The 14881-nt window shown below is 63.2% G+C and overlaps 1 protein-coding gene and 1 long non-coding RNA gene across 8 annotated transcripts; one reads left to right on the top strand and one right to left on the bottom strand.

Annotated features, from left to right (window-relative positions):
* Window positions 1-7: 7 nt before the first annotated feature.
* On the top strand, window positions 8-2383 carry LOC140845739 (uncharacterized). Its single transcript, XR_012124592.1, has 2 exons — window positions 8-841; window positions 1081-2383. It is a non-coding gene; the product is annotated as an uncharacterized lncRNA (long non-coding RNA).
* A 4191-nt stretch (window positions 2384-6574) lies between these two features.
* On the bottom strand, window positions 6575-14611 carry MBD3 (methyl-CpG binding domain protein 3). Of its 7 annotated transcripts, XR_005061336.2 has the most exons (8): window positions 14304-14611; window positions 10666-10825; window positions 9969-10106; window positions 9075-9165; window positions 8513-8690; window positions 8215-8320; window positions 7820-8011; window positions 6575-7615 (listed from the first exon to the last, which is right to left on the bottom strand). XR_005061336.2 is itself a non-coding variant. In XM_037018346.2 (7 exons), the coding sequence occupies exons 1-7, from the start codon at window positions 14411-14413 to the stop codon at window positions 7877-7879; spliced, it is 918 nt and encodes a 305-aa protein (XP_036874241.1). In that variant the 5' UTR covers window positions 14414-14611; the 3' UTR covers window positions 6575-7876. The 7 variants fall into 7 exon arrangements, 6 of the variants coding, with proteins under 6 accessions (XP_036874241.1, XP_036874240.1, XP_036874242.1 ...); XM_037018346.2 differs by having other exon boundaries at window positions 6575-8011; XM_037018345.2 differs by lacking the exon at window positions 8215-8320 and having other exon boundaries at window positions 14304-14598.
* Between the last annotated feature and the right edge of the window lie 270 nt (window positions 14612-14881).

Here is a 14881-nt window from a genome sequence, read left to right as displayed (position 1 = left end):
GTGCCCGCGGGGCCGATCCGTGCCCCGGGCCTTGCCCCCGAGGCCCCTTCGCGGCCGGCAGGCTTCGCGCCCGGCTCCCTCCACCAGCCGGGGCCCGCGCACCTGCGCCCCAGCCCGAGACTTGGCCACGTGGGTGGTGGGCGGCCCCTCCCGGCGGGGGCTGGTTTCCTCCGGCCAGAGGACCCTCCCCTGCAGCCGGGGGCCCGGCGCCCTGCTCCTCGGGCCCGGGCCGCGCCCCGACCTCCCCTCCGCGGCGGCCCCCCTGGCCCGGCAGCCGTCGTTTCGCCGTCTTTCGGCGCCCCCCCCCCCTCGGGGGAAGGAGGCCCCCGGCTCCCTCCTGTGGGGTTTCTCAAGACAAACCGGCGGGAGCGGGGAGGCGCCCTCTGCTCGTTCTGTCCAGCTCTGGCCTCTCCCCGGTCTCCCCACGTAGCTCCCCCCTCGGACAGCACCCCCCGCTGGCTCTGTCTTCTATGAGAGGTTCCCACCACACCACCACCGTGAACGCCCCCACTCCCTGCCTCGGACCCGGTGCCTGGAACCCGTCCCTACCCTGAAATGTCACGGCCAACCCAAGTTCCTGTCGTGGGGTCGTGGACTTCTCTTCGCCCCACTGCAACACTGGAGCTATTAATCACCGCATGATGAGGCCTAGTCCCCTCTCCATGGGACTCTGCACCCTTCCAGCGACCCCTCTCCCCACGGCATCCCGGGCTGCAGCTGGTGCCCCAGGCCCCCTTAGTATCCTTGGACCCCCTGGACCCGCTCACCGCCCACACCCTTGCACAGGGCCAGGCCTTGGCGTGGGCTGACCCTTCCTGGGCCCTCATCTGGGTGGAGTCAGGTGGGCTGCCCTGTGCTGAGGGTGGGAGCAGGGCACAAGGTGGGGTGGGAAGAGGCCAGGATTGGGTAGAGCCCCTATCTGGGCTGGTGGTGACAGATGGAAGACTGGCCTGTCCTGGGGTGCACCTGTGTGTGTGGGGGGGGGCGGGTCATGCACACATGCATAACTTCCGGAAGTTCTGACCCCACCAGTCCCTGAGCTCAAGCCCTCCCTTTCCTGCCTGCCTTTCTGCTTTCCAGGGCCTCCTCCGAGCCCCACTCCCCTCCCTCCACAGGGAGCCCTGGCAGAAGCGACCCAACCCCAGCTCTGAGCTGTCACCTGGAAACACCCGGGCAGCTGGGCAGGGGGGTGACAGGCAGGCAGGCTCTGCTCGTCACGCAGGCACGCAGCCAATGGGAGGCCAAGAGAGAACATGCGAGGGCTTGGGAGTTAATGACACAGCAGCTGGAATTAAAACTTCAGCAGGAGGCGGGAAGAATTGAGTCTGAGAGATCTAGAAGGCCAAGCAAAAAAGACGGTGGGAATGGAAAAACAGGACAATCCAAGAGTCTCCTGACAGCTAGGGCTGCACAACTGGCCCTGGGAGCACGTCAGGATGGACCTTTACGTGCTTCCAGGTCGCATCCCGAAGCATCAGGAGGGTCCGGGTCCCTGGGGGAAGTGCCGGCTGACGCCGAAGTCTGTGTCAAGTGTGTGGAGGAATCAAGATGCTCTTCCGGCTGGTGAGGGCCTCACAGACCGTGTGGCAACTGCAGGACGCACTCCAGCAAAACGAAGGAGTAAGTAAATGAAGAAACAGGCGCTGTCACAGGAAGGTGAGGGGCAGGAAGCCCAAGTGTTGAGCAGTGAGTGGGAGGCTCTGGAAAGTGGGGCTGGGATCATATGAGGGGTTTGACTGGTGTCTCAGGGCTGTTCGCTCTTTGAAGGTTACAGGGGAGGGTCCTTCTGCCTCTTAAAGGTTCTGGTGGCAGCCAGTAGTCCTTGGCATTCCTTGGCTTGTGGCCACATCATCCTGGTCTCTGCCTTGGTCACAACATGAACTTCTCCCTGTGTGTCTGTCCACATTTCCCCCTTTTATAAGAACATCATCCCTAATGCAATAGTGCCCCACCCCCCACTCCCGTGTGACCTCATCTTAACTAATTAATTATATCTGCAAAGACTCTTCCAATTCAAGTCACGTTGACTTGTTCTAAATCAGTTCACCTCCCCAGGCATGACAGCCAAGATGTCTCCAGACATGGTCCCTGGGTGCAGTGACCCCAGCTCAGAAGCACCTCCATGCTCCCCCGTCTGTAGGGGGCGTAGGTCGGGGTGGGGGCGCATCATGGCCACTGTGAGATCCTTCAGTTCAGCTCTGTGTCTGGAAATTCCAGTAGAACGTTAGGACGATACACAAGGGAAGCATGGTGGGGGGGGCGTCTGGGAGACAGTGTGCACACCGTTGGTGAGGCCAGCTGTTGGCACGTGGGCTTCATTTGTCTATTTGGTGTATTTTGAAACCTTTCATAGTAAAAAAATCTTTTTTAAGTTTTAAAAAAATGTCCTTTGATTCATTTGGAAATGTCTGTGGATGTGAACAGCGTCAAAACCCTGTAAAGCACAGAGCAGGTGGACATGGAGGGGGCCTGCTGGGTGGGCACCTGGGGCTCTGCTTTACCTGCTCTCTGCAATAAATACAGCGTGTCCGCCCACACGTGGGGCAACACGCAGCCATGAAAAGGAGTGATGTCCTGACATGAGCCACACTGTGGACGGGCCCCGACCACACGGTGCTCAGTGAGACGCCAGACATGAGGGCATACGGGGTGACCCCATTTCTGTGACACGTCCACAACAGGTGGATCCACAGACAGAACGTGGCTCATGGGTGCAGGGGGGCTGGAGGCTGGGTGGGGAACAAGAAATAAACAGATGGGAAAAGGAAGGGCAGCACAAATGTCTTAAGAGACATGGAAGAACATGCCGGAAGAAAGCATCAAAATCGTTGAAAGGGGGTCTCGTCCGTGGGGTGCAGGGCTGGGTGCAGCTCTTTCCCGTCAGGAGGACTGTAATGACGTTTGGCCTCTTCTAAGTATATGCATCTATCTTAAAAATCTTCAGGGTGTCTGGCGGAGCTGCAGTGATCAAGGTGGCTGGCCCACGGGATGTGTGGGTGTGGCGTGGCCGCCCTTGTTGCCAGCACGGCACTTGGCTCCTCCTGCAGTCCTGCTGAGGTTGGGGGGGCAGTGGTTTCCCCCATCTGCGGTCACATTGTGAAAGAACTTTTCAGGGGAAAAAATCTTTTTGCGATAGAAGGTAAGACCACACACCTGCCTTCCATGGGCAATTCCCGTTTCAGTTGCTGTCATCAGAACAATGCGTGCTCACCGCAGGCGATCTGGGGTGGGCTCGAGGTGACTGTGGACGAGCCATAACCCGGTGCCTGGGGAAGCTCATGCCTTCGCCGGGCTGTGCCCCGGTGGCTGTTGGCCAGGTTTGCTCTCCTGCAGCCTTGTGTACATAGAATTGTTTTGGCCTCTCTCTTGTGGCAAGTCTCCTGCTCTCAGCCTAAGTTAATTTTTATCTTTTTATTATTTTTTTAAAGATTCCTGGCCAGGTGACTGCAACCACACGCCTTCATGGTCCCCCTGCAGACCCTCCTGCTGTCCCCCATGGCCACCCGGGGACCCTGTGTCCCTCTAGGCTGGTTCTCACAACTCAAGGGCCAGGTTCTTTGTGGAGTTCAGGTTTCCTACCCTGAGATCTTTTTTTTTTTTTTTTTTTTTTTCGGAGATCTGATCGTTGCACATCAAAATTCATCCTTTTAAAAGTAGACAGTTCAGCAGTTTTTAATAAAATTCAAGAGTTGTGCAGTCCTCACCACTACCAATTTTAGAACACTATCATCACCTAAAAAAGAAACCCCATGCCTCCGAGCCATCACCCCCAATCCCGGTGAGCTCCCAGCCCCTGGAAACTGAACCCTCTTTGGTGTCCACAGACTTACCTACTTCCCACGTTCATGTAAATGGTGCAGTGTGGGTCTCCAGAGACAAAGAACCAATGGGATGTCCAGAGATGGATCTATAAGGAGAGACTGACAGGAGTTCATGGGGCCGTGGAGGCTGAGAAGTCCCACAGTCTGCCGTCTGCAAGCTGCAAACGGGAAGCCTGCAGTATAATTCAGTCCGAGCCCGGAGACTGCAGAACTGGGGGTTTTTGATGCCTGAGGGTGGGAGAGGATGGGTGGCCTGGCTCAAGAAGGGAGGCTGGGCCCACTTCTCTGCCTTTCTGACCCAAACCGGCTGGGATGGATCAGGTGACACCCCACAGGAAGGGCCCATATCTCTACTGGGCAGCCTGAATCCAATGCTCATCTCCTCCAGAAACACCTGCACAGATGCGCCCAGAGAGAGTTTTACCAGCTCTCTCTGCTTCCTGCAGCCCCATCCAGGGGACACAGAAAACTAACATCGCTACGTCCTGTGTCTGGCATCTCACCGAGCGCTGGGTGTTCAGGTGAGCACCACGTGTAGCATGTCAGGGCTCTGCCCGTCTGTGGCTGCGTGGTGGTTCGTGTGTGCATGGACATGGCGTGCGTCCAGCCAGCCTTCAGTGGACACTTCAGTGTCTCCGTTCTTTGAGTCCTTTGCATCTTGACCAAGCCTTATAGGGGCTGTCTGCCCCCCCAGACGAAGATCCTGGTTGGTTGTAGAAGGGTGCTGTCCAGTACAACTTTCTGGATGGTGCAGAGACTCTCCATGTGCTCTGTCCACTTCAGCAGCCACCAGCCAGCCCCATGTGGCCAGTGCGACAGAGGAATGTGTTTCATTGGTCATGACCACTTTGAACTAAAATAAACCTCCTGGGACTGGTGGCTATGCCGCTGGACTGTGTTAAGACATTCGAGTGAGCGGGTCCCTCTGGTCTGGTGGGTGCCGCGCCTCCTCTCTGGCTGGGAAACTCCCGCTTTGTTCTGTTAGGAGTCGTTGCCCAGGGTCACCACCCCTGGACCCCTCCCTCAAACTCGGTGGATCCTGAGCTCTCCCAGTTCCGAGCTGCTGAGCGTCAGCTTGTTCCCCTGGAAGTACAAGGGGCCAGAGGCCAGCGGGTGGGAACAAGTCTCGGAGCGCAGAGAAGCAGTGAAGCTGCTACGGAGGCCGCGCTGCACTGGGCAGGATGCGGTCTCATCCTCAGGGTAACGTGGCTGGGAAACCGATGCCTCCCAGGAACGTCCCGACCCAGTTCTGGGGCCTGCAGACATGTCCCCTGATGCGGCCGAGGGACTCACAGAGGGCCCCAAGATGGGGATGATGCTGGTTTCCTGGGGACCCCGGGTCCTCACAAGGGTCCAGGGGACGCAGGGGGACCAGGGTCAGAAAGACGGGAAGGTGCGGCCCTGCCGGCTGTGCAAAGGAAGGGGTCTCCAGCTGAGGCCACAGCACCTCTGGAAGTTGGAGGACACGGCTCCCCTGGAGCCCCCAGAGGAGCCGGCCCTGCCCACCTGGATTTAGGACCTCTGACCCTGAAGCTGTGAATCGTGTTGTTTTCAGTCACAAAGTTTATGGTGTTGCTGCAGCGGCCACAGGAGGCACAACAGTGTGGTGAGCGGACACCCGAGCTAAAGGCTCAGGAACCCGCTGACGGGGGAGCTGGATGCGCCCGTGACGGGCCCAGGCCCCGCCTCAGCCCCTGCCCACAGGGTCTCGCTGGGGTGAGGGAAGAATTCAGGAGGGACCCTCGCGTTGAGAAGGTGGCAACAGCTGGGCGCCAGGCTGGGCAATGGGTGTGGGGGCCCCGTGGCAGAGTGGGGGCATGCACCCTCAGCCCGACCCCCAGAGGTCCCAAAGAAGCCAGTCACGTGGGCCACGGAGTCGGGGAGACCTGAGTTCTCAGCCAGGCCCGACTGCCTTCCAGCTGCTGTGCCCGCGCAAGTCGCCAGCCTGGGCCCGTCCCAGGCAGGCAGGGCCACCTGCAGCGTAAGGAATGCCTGTGGAGGGGGCGGCTGCTCCAAGTCAGGGAGACAGTGAGACGGACAGAGACCCCCGTACAGGAGGGGTATGGGGGCAGCAGCCACCAGAGCCCCGACCAGCTCTGGGATGAGGACCCACCTGCCCCGCACCCTGGGCAGGACAGAGCCTCTGCAGGCAGGTGAGGGTTCAGGGTTCTCCTAGCTCTGCCCCCCGCCACTCGACATGGGTGGTAGGAGTGATGGATGAGCCGGGTGGCCTAAGATACCTGGGTCCATTATCTAGTCAGCCCCAGCTTGGGGGTGCTGCTGGATCTGAGGGGACAGAATCCTTGGGAGCCTGCTAAGGCCAGCAGGGCCAGCTGGGGTCCCCATGCCAGGCCCTAAGGAGCCCCTGGGCTGCCCCCTGAGCTCCCGGCACAGACCCCTTTCCACACCGGGACACTGGGGGCCTGGGCTGACTGCTCCGTCTCTTAGGGGCCAATGTGGGCACATCTGGCATTAAGCTCACCTGCCTGGCTCTGGGCAGTGGGGGACCTGGGGGGCCTGAGGCCCCACTGTGCAGGCTCCTCTTCCAGAGGCCTCCATGCTGGCTCACACAGCTGGGACCTGAATGTGTGGTCGGGCACTGCCCCTGGGTCCCTCCTGGTCCAGCTCGAAAAGGTGACCAACGGGGTGCAGGAGCTGGAGGCCACGGGTCCTGGACGTGAACATGCAGGTGAGGCTCCGTGACTCAGGACACACACTGGGCCTTTAGAATTAAACGGAACCGTGGCTGCAGACCAGGTACACATGATGGCTTTATTCAGTTGCCACCCACAGGACAGGACCCAGCCCTGCAGCCCCATCAGCAGCCAGGGCCTCCCTGACTCCCGGCACCAGCACCACAGCCACGTGTCACACGGCCACAGGCGCAGGCAGCCTCCGTGGTCTGAAGTGATTTGTGCTGACTCGACTCGGAAGGATGCCATCAGCCTGATGTCCTGTGGGGAGCAGGTGGGCAGCGACCCCCACAATTGGGTGTCTGACAAATGAGGCAGCAACCCAGGTCCTGACACCTGCAGGCTGTGGCTAGGGGCAGAGCAGGACGTGGCGGCAGCCCTGCCCCGGACGGGACGGCGGTGGAGCAGTACGACGGTGACAGCCTCTCGGCCGGAGCTCCTAACGGCACTGCTCTGGGTGCCCGGCGCCTGGAGATGCTCAGCCGCGAAGGCGGCCCAGGGATGGAGCCGTGGGGGAGCTGTGCCCGGTGCCAGCTCTGGCCAGGCAGCAAAACGGCCCAGAGCCTGCAGGCCGGGCACTACTGTGCCTGCTAGAGAGGCAACGCACACGGGGTTGGCCCGGGGGTTCCTGTGTGCTGTGCCCCTGGCCTGGTGTCCTGCTGCCGGAGGCTGACCCTCTGGCAGGGCCACGGGCAGCACGGTTTTCAGATGCAAAGGCCGGAGTTTGTGTCCACGTGCGGCAACCACCAATGGTTAGTCCGGTGGTGACACAGACGCCGGCCCATCTGCACTGCAGGTTCATGGAAGGAGACGTCTGGGTCGTGCCGTCTGCTCCGGGTGCTCCGAGCAGTCAGCGCCGCCGGGCCAGGGGGCACGGGCACCGTCCTGCACCCGCCGGAGTGCTGACACGCTGGGGCAAAGACTGTCTCAAAACCACCTCTCTGGCCGTGCAGTGGCAGCAGTCCCGAGTGAGGCGCTCAGGGTGGCGGCCGTGTGGGGTGGGCTGTGAGGCCGGGGTCCCCGAGTCCGGCATGGGGCGATGGCCCCCGGCGGGCCTCCTGCAGATGGGCCCAGGAGCGACCTGCACTTCCAGACCAGGCCCTTCAGAGAAGAGCAAATGCGGGGGTCTGCTGGGTGGGGGCCGCCCTCAGCCGAGCCCTGAGGCCCGAGGGAGGGGGTATGCCAGGCGCGGAGGGGCCGCCTTCCCCCTGGAGGGCCTGGCCCAGCCTGCCCTGGGGGCGGGGCTGGGGCAGGGCTCTGGGACAGGGGCGCCCTCAGGGTCCCGCCCAGGGGCTCCCGCCCTACACGTGCTCCAGGTCTGGGTCCTGGTCGGGGCCCTCCTCTTCCTCGTCATCCTCGTCCTCATCGTCGTCCACACCCGCCTCGCCCAGCGGTGCCCCACCGTCCCGGGCCAGCTCCTCCACGTGGGCCAGCATGTCGGCCATCAGGGCCTCCTCCAGCCGCTTGCGCACCTGCTGCACCAACTCCTCCTGCTTCCTGGGGACACACAGGTGCACATGCAGGTGTGCTGGCCGGGCCCTGGCCCCCCCGCGAGGCACTCCAGCAAATGGCTGCCCCCCACTCCCCCAGACCTGCACCCTGGCTTGGCTGGAGATACTTCTGAGAGCCGCCACCCAGGGCTCAGGGCCCAGCCCCCAGTGGCGGGCAGCAGGCAGCAGGCATCAGGTGGGTGGGCTCACCCTGCCTCTCAGCCCCTTGCAATGTGCCACACGCCACTGCGCCGGGCCCACTGCCCATGGCAGGCCCATCCATGTGGGCAAGCCACCGTCTCCTCCCGAGGGGTTCCTAAGGAGAGAAGCGGGGCACCTCACACCTTCTGCAGGCTTTGCCTGGCCTGCTCTGAGCTGAGGCCTCGTCCCCATCTATTCCCCTGCTGGGGCTCCTTCGCCCTCAAACCCTACAGCATCAGCTAGCGGCAGGCGATGGCGGGGAGGCCGGCCGCGGGCCAGCGAGAGGGTGGGGGCGGAGGGCGGCTACCTGATATCCTCATCTGTCACCATGAAGGCCTTGCAGAGGGGCTGGGCAGTGTTGAGCCACACCCCCGGGTTCTTCTCCACGGCGGCCGAGAGCTGCCCGGTGATGGGCATGCTGCTGGTGTGCAGGGCGCTGGCGATGGCCGAGAGCAGGGTCTCATCGGTGCAGCCGGGACCCACGCCTGCCGGGCGCAGGGGGGCAGTCACGGCGGGCACCCGCCCTGCTGAGCCCCCAGCTGTGCTCCATCTCCCTGAGGGCGTGCTCCCCGCTCCCAGCAGCACGGGCTCTGGCCTCTTGGCCCCCACGCGGCTGCGTCACAGTAGGAGAGCCAGACCACACCCCAGGGCTTTTCAGGACCCCCAGGATGAAACTGCCCTGCTGGCGCCCAGCCCCGCGGGCTCTCCCAGGGCCGGGGCCCAGGCCGCCGACGCTGAGCAGGGAGCAGGGGCCAACTGGCCGGTCAGAAGCTGGAGGCCGGTGGGTCCCTTGCCCTTGCTGACCTCTGCCCAAACACCCGCCCTGTGGCTATGGATGGCCGTTCGCCCTGGGCGGCGGCCGGGGCTACCTTGCAAGCCCTTGGGGAGGTCCATGGTCTTCACGAGCTCCTCAGCGATGTCAAAGGCGTTCAGGCCACTCAACTTCTTCTCCCAGAAGAGCTGCCGCCAGACAGACAGACATGAGGCCCATGGGATGACCAGCCATGCCCCCAGCAGGCGATGGCTGGAGCCCATCTGTGTGTGGGACGGTGGCCTCACCATGACCTCTGACCCCGAGGGAAACGAGGGGCTGTGGGCCCATCCTTCGGGGCAGGACAGAGACCCAGGATGTCAGCCCTGTGGTCAGTGTCACGGTTTACAGTTCCCAGGGGACTGTCCCACAGCCAGTAGGGGACAGACCATGGCCATTCCATTCCTGGGAGGGGGCTGCCGCATGGCTGGCCCCGACGAGGCCAGACCGCCTCCACAATGGCAGCAGGGTTCAGAGGGGAAGCCTCTACCCAGAACCAAGCTGAGGCCACCAGGAGTCCTGGTAAATGGCTGGTCAGCCATGCCACGCCCAGGCGCCGCCCCGTACGGGCAGGGGTCCAGGGCCCCAGGAGGCCAATCAGCTCACGTACTTGAACTTCACCTTGGGGGTGCATCCTAGTAGGCGTGGTGCTAAGTGGGGGAGACAGACACGCGGGCTCATGAACTGTGGCCTGGACGGTAATGGCCCAAACGCCCTGGGGCTCGCCACTCAGGGCCCCGTGGACACATCCCCCTGGGCTCCCGCTCTGGCCTGGCACTTGCACCCTGGCCATCGAAGGTGCGTCTGTGCGCACACATGAAAACACAGGGAATTCTTGTGCTCTGGGCTGAGCCCTCTGACCACAGACATGGCTCTGGGGCGAACACCAAGCTCTGCGGGGACCTGGGGGCACAAGCCACCCCGACGCCCCGAGAGGGGGGGCAGGCCTCACCTGCCGGGGCTGCTCCACGGCCTTCTGTGGGTCGCTCTTCACCTTGTTGCTGGGGTGGTTGGTGATCTTGGTCACTGGCTGCTTGAAGATGGACGCTGTCTGCCTGACCGGGAGGGCCGTGTTCAGGTCGGGCTTGCCCTGCGGAGATACGCAAGCTGGCGCTGCAGCCCAGAGGCCCCTCCTGAGGCTCTGGGTGGGAGTCTGCAGCAGATTTTCCTAGTCAGCAGGGACCCCCACCCATGGGCTTTGGGGAGACCCTGCAGCCCTCACGGGCCCTGCCTACTCACTGCCCACAGTGGGTCACAAAGGGGCCCTGGATGCACCACATGGCCGCACCCAGCCCAGCCCCCCGTCTCAATCCCCTCCGAGCCCAGCCCAGGGAGGCATGGGGCCAAAGTCCCCCAAATGTGTGTCGATCAGAGGCAGATGGACACGGCACCCCTGGGCGCTTTCGGGTCCCCTGCAGGTGCGGGCCATGCCGTGCTGGCAGGGAAGGTGCAAGACATGCCGGAACAGCCATGCGGCGGCCCTCTCCCGGGAATGGAATGGCCATGGTCTGTCATCTTCTGTTTCTATGCAGCCTCCATGTTTCTGTCGATGACTAAGTATGACTTTAATACCAGGACAAACGAACGTGGTGCCAACAGCGCACCCCCAGCAAAGAGGACCTCGGTGGGATCCCCATGGGCAGGCGCACCTTGGCCTGGCTGGAGGAGTCGTAGCGGACCCGCTGCCGGCTCTTGTTGATCTTGCTCATTAGCATTTTGCCCGTCCGGAAGTCAAAGGTGCTCAGGTCCATGGAACCCCCCAGGTACCGCGCCAGCTGTGGCTTGCTCCGGAACTTCTTCCCGCTGGGGCTGAGGACAGAGGGGGTTCAGCGCGGGCAGGCGGGCCACCTCCCACCCAGGGCCCAGCACAGATACCTGCGCAAAGCTGTGACCAATGCCCTAACCCGCAGGGGTGGGGGTCCAGTCTGGGAGCCCGGCCCAGCTGACATTCCAGAGACAAGAGTTAGAATGTGTTCTTGAAAAAGACCCAAGGACAGCAGATATCTGAGGTTCACCCCTAAGGGCAGTCTACTTGTGGCTACAGCGCTGGGATGGGGGTGTCGGGTGAGGGGCTGTAAAACCTCACATTGTAACTTGGGGCTGGGACCCAAGCAGCTGTTGGGAAAGGCTGGACCTGGGTGTGCTGCAGGCCTAGCTGGGTGCTTGTAGCCCTGCTCACTTGGGAGCCACCACAGGAGGCACCCCCGAGGCAGCTCCAGGCCAATCTGCAAGGCTGCTGTGAGTATACAGCGACAGCACACAGACGGGACCAGCATGGGCCCTGGCAACAGCGAAAACGGCCTGGCATTCGTGTGACTGAACAAATTCGACCCCCAGAGATACACCTGAGAAACGAAAACCCACCTCCTGCAAAAACTCAGGCCCAGTTACACGCAGCACGCTCGTCAAAGCCAAAGGGCACATTCAAGTGTTCATAACCTGGTGATGGTTAACACAACACGTCCACACATACACACGGAGCATCACGCAGCCAAGACAGGAGGCCCTGACATGTCATACGTGGACGGGCCCTCAACACACGGGGCCACACAGTGTGACCCCGCGTTTCTGGGACATGTCCCCAACAGGTGGATCCAGACAGAACGTGGGCCCGTGGGAGCCGGGGACAGGGGTGACAGCGGCACGGTGGTGACAATGATGGTGCTTCTGGTGGGCTACAGCAGCCCCACGCACGCACTGGGCAGAGCCCTGCAATTCTTTCTGGTCAAATTCAGTGGACAGTCGCTTCCATCACTTGCTCATCGGCCTGACATAGCTGTTCTCTGAGAACCTCTAGGACGAGCCCTTAACTCAAGTAAGCACACCTCTGCCCTTCCAACGCCGCTCCAGGCCAAAGGGACACAGGGACAGGGTACGCAGGGCACGGCAGGGGACAGATTCATGGGGCCAGGGCAAGGGGCGACCCCACAGAACACTGGCCAGCATCTCTGCCTGTCACCAGAGTACTAGACAGAGCACGTCGCTGGACACCGCAGCTGGGGAGGGATGGGCAGTGGGCTAACTGGCACAGGACTCACTGGGAGGGGAGAACATTCTGGAACCACAGTGGTAATGGCTGCACTCCTTTGTCAATGTACTAAAACTGGCTGGATTGTACACTTTACAAGGCGAGTTATAGGAAACAACTTAGATCTCAACTTTTAAAAAAGGTTTAGTAGACCTGCATGGACACAGGAAGATGTCCCTTACGTTTCACAGACCTTAACAAAGTGGTGTGTATAGAAAGTGAGCAAATGCCTGGCTTTCTCTGGAAGAAGGCCTGCCCTGGGTGCAGCGGCTCTGGGATGTCAGACCTCCCACTGGCCCGTCAGGGGCCGGTGGTGGAGCCTCGACCCTTGGGCCTGATGCAGGGCTCAGAGGGGGCTTCAGTGAGGTCAGCCACATGGGGTCCCCACCTCGCATGTGAGGAGCAGGCCACGCAAGACGCAGCTGGTGAGGGCGGCTCAGCCAACTGCCAGCATGTTCTGCTCTTCCTACTGAGCTCTTGCTTGTGAACCAGACCTGCTGGAGTCCAGCTTGGTCCACATACCCAAAAGAGCTATCCCCAGGCCAGGGTACTAACTTTCTACCGGTCCCCCATTTCCTGCCTGGATAGAGTGTTTCAAACAGCCGCAGTCCAATTCCCACCCCAGGGTAGTCAGGGTGGAGGGGCGGGTGGTGAGGCCCTGGGTGACCGTGTGCACGGCTAGAACAATCTCCCTCCCACTCTCTGGCCGGAATCCGAGGCCTGATCTTCCCCGGAGCAGGGCGAGGACCAGAGGCCAGGCCTGTCTGATGGGATGGACCCCACACTGCCTTCCCTCTGCACTGAAACAGGAAAATCTACTCGGGCTCCTGCCCAGTCACTGGGTTCTCCAGAGGCGCCAGTGGGTGGTAAGGTCAGGGACCCACATTCCAAAAAACACCACAGGTTCCAGATCACGTGCCCCCTGCCTCCTACCCACTGGGAGGGAGGATGACACCCACCTGCCTGGCATGTCACTGGGGCACGCTGGGACCCCACGCCCTCACCTCTCGGTGGAACCCCGAGAAACCCGACCTTCGGTTAACAAGGGACTACACCAGAGACTGGCCTCCGCCTTTAGGTCTAAGAGGCGGAACTAAGCACACATGCTCGGTTGGAATCTCGGAGACAGGCGGTTCCTGGCCTGAGGCCTCCTCGCCGACCCAGGACGAGGGAGTGACGTCACAGGTGTGGCAGGGAAGGGGAATGCAGACACGTGTCCCCACCAGCCACTGCTAGCAGTCCACTGCTTCCAAGGCTGAGTTCAGGGTCCCAGCCCCTTTCTGTAAACACTCAGGAGCCAACAGTCGCTGCCTCTGCGCCTTTTATAAACCTGAACCCGAACGAGTCCTGGACCAGCTGCCACCCCTTCCCAGCGGGCTTCCCCTCACTTCTCCTGCAAAGGGGTCAGCAGCGGGCTGTGGGGCCAAACTACTGGGGGTGGGGGAGTTAGAAGCAGCAGCGCTGCCCCATCGGGCCCCATCCAGCCGGTTCTAGGTCCACTGCCAGCACCCGGGGGCAATCACTAACGTGGCAGGTGACCTGCTTCCGTTTTCCCAGGGACCTGAAGGCCCCCAGGGTCCTGAGGCAGAGGGAGGTACTGCCGGTGCAGGCTCAGTAACAAAAGCATCCCCCACCGGTCAGAAAGAGACAAACAGCAGGTGGCAGGCCGGCCGCCTGCAAGCCTCCCAAGGTTTCTTTGTTCCCCCAGGGGTGCCCCGGGTGCCCCGCTCCGCCCCCAGGCCAAGGGTAGTCCCTCCTTCCGGCCTGCGGGAAGAGGCGGCAACCTCGGAAGGAGCCCACTGGCGGGCAAGGGGCGGCGCTTGGAAAGCACACCGCCCCGGGGCCCGGCCACCCTGGGAAGAGCCCGGGAGCCTGCATACCAAGGAACGCCCTCCCCGGCTCCCCGGAGAGAGCCCGGGTCAAAAGGAGAGCCCAGCACCCACCCCCACCTCCCAGCGGCGTCGACCCCCGCCGGGCGCCCCACCGGCAAGCCCGCCGAACAAAGGCGGCCGACAGCCTGCCCCGGGCCAGTCCGCGCGCCACGCGGCCGCGCGGGGGACGCACGCACGCGCAATGGGCCGGGCCGCCGCGCGCTGGCACGCACGCGCTCTGGGCCCGGGCCCGCCGCGCACCGGTACGCACGCACGCACGACGCACGCGCGGGGTCCAGGCCGCGGCCCGGGTCGGGGCGCCCCGGCCGCCGCAGAGGCCGCTGGGAGGCGCCCTTTGGGGCCCTGCCCAGCCGGCACGTTCATTCACCTATAGTAAAAGACATCCCTGTGGCCGGCCGACAGCCCCGACCTTCTGGGCACTTCTTCCCTCTCCCAGCCCTGAGGGAGCGCCGGGCACTCCCACCTCTTCCGCTCCATCGCGCCCGGCTCCTCGGCGCGCCGCCTCCGCCGCCGCCGCCGGGACCCCCGCTCGCCGCCGCCGCCGCCTCAGCTGCCGCCGCCGCCGCCGCTGCCGCCACTTGCCGCGGCTGTTCCGGCCCACGGGCCCCCGCCCTCCGTCCCCAGTCGGGCGCGCGCCCGCTTTGCCGCCCTCTCGGCCCCCTCCCCGCGCTCGCCAGCCCCCGCTCGGGGGGCCCGCTCCGCCCACCCGCCCGCGCGCGGGGCCCTCGCCTGCGCGTGCGCCCCGCAGGCCCCGCCCCGCCGCTCCCGGCCCCGCCTCGGGACGGTGACGCCGATCAGCGCGCGGCCTGCGTCAGCGCGACGTCCTGGCTCCCTGCACCTGCGCCGTAACGTGCTCGCGGCCAAGCGGCCCAGGGGGTCTCGTCGCGCCCCGTCTCTGCGTCCTCGGCGGGATCCCCAGGAGGCTCGCCCGGTACCGGGCCTCCG

This window comes from Manis javanica, chromosome 13 (genome assembly GCF_040802235.1).
Source record: "Manis javanica isolate MJ-LG chromosome 13, MJ_LKY, whole genome shotgun sequence".
Lineage (NCBI taxonomy): Eukaryota > Metazoa > Chordata > Mammalia > Pholidota > Manidae > Manis > Manis javanica.
Note: the sequence above shows the minus strand (reverse complement) of the source record. Positions and strands in the feature narration are given on the sequence as shown.

What these genes read in the sequence shown, in the direction of transcription:
- MBD3 (XM_037018345.2), bottom strand. Translation starts at nt 14,413, where the DNA reads ATGGAGCGGAAGAGGTGGGAGTGCCCGGCGCTCCCTCAGGGCTGGGAG. An exon ending in CCGTGGAGCAGCCCCGGCAG is followed by an intron (nt 9,166 to 9,968) that starts GTGAGGCCTGCC and finishes GTCTGGCGGCAG; the next exon opens with CTCTTCTGGGAGAAGAAGTT. An exon ending in CCTCCCCAAGGGCTTGCAAG is followed by an intron (nt 8,691 to 9,074) that starts GTAGCCCCGGCC and finishes TGCGCCCGGCAG; the next exon opens with GCGTGGGTCCCGGCTGCACC.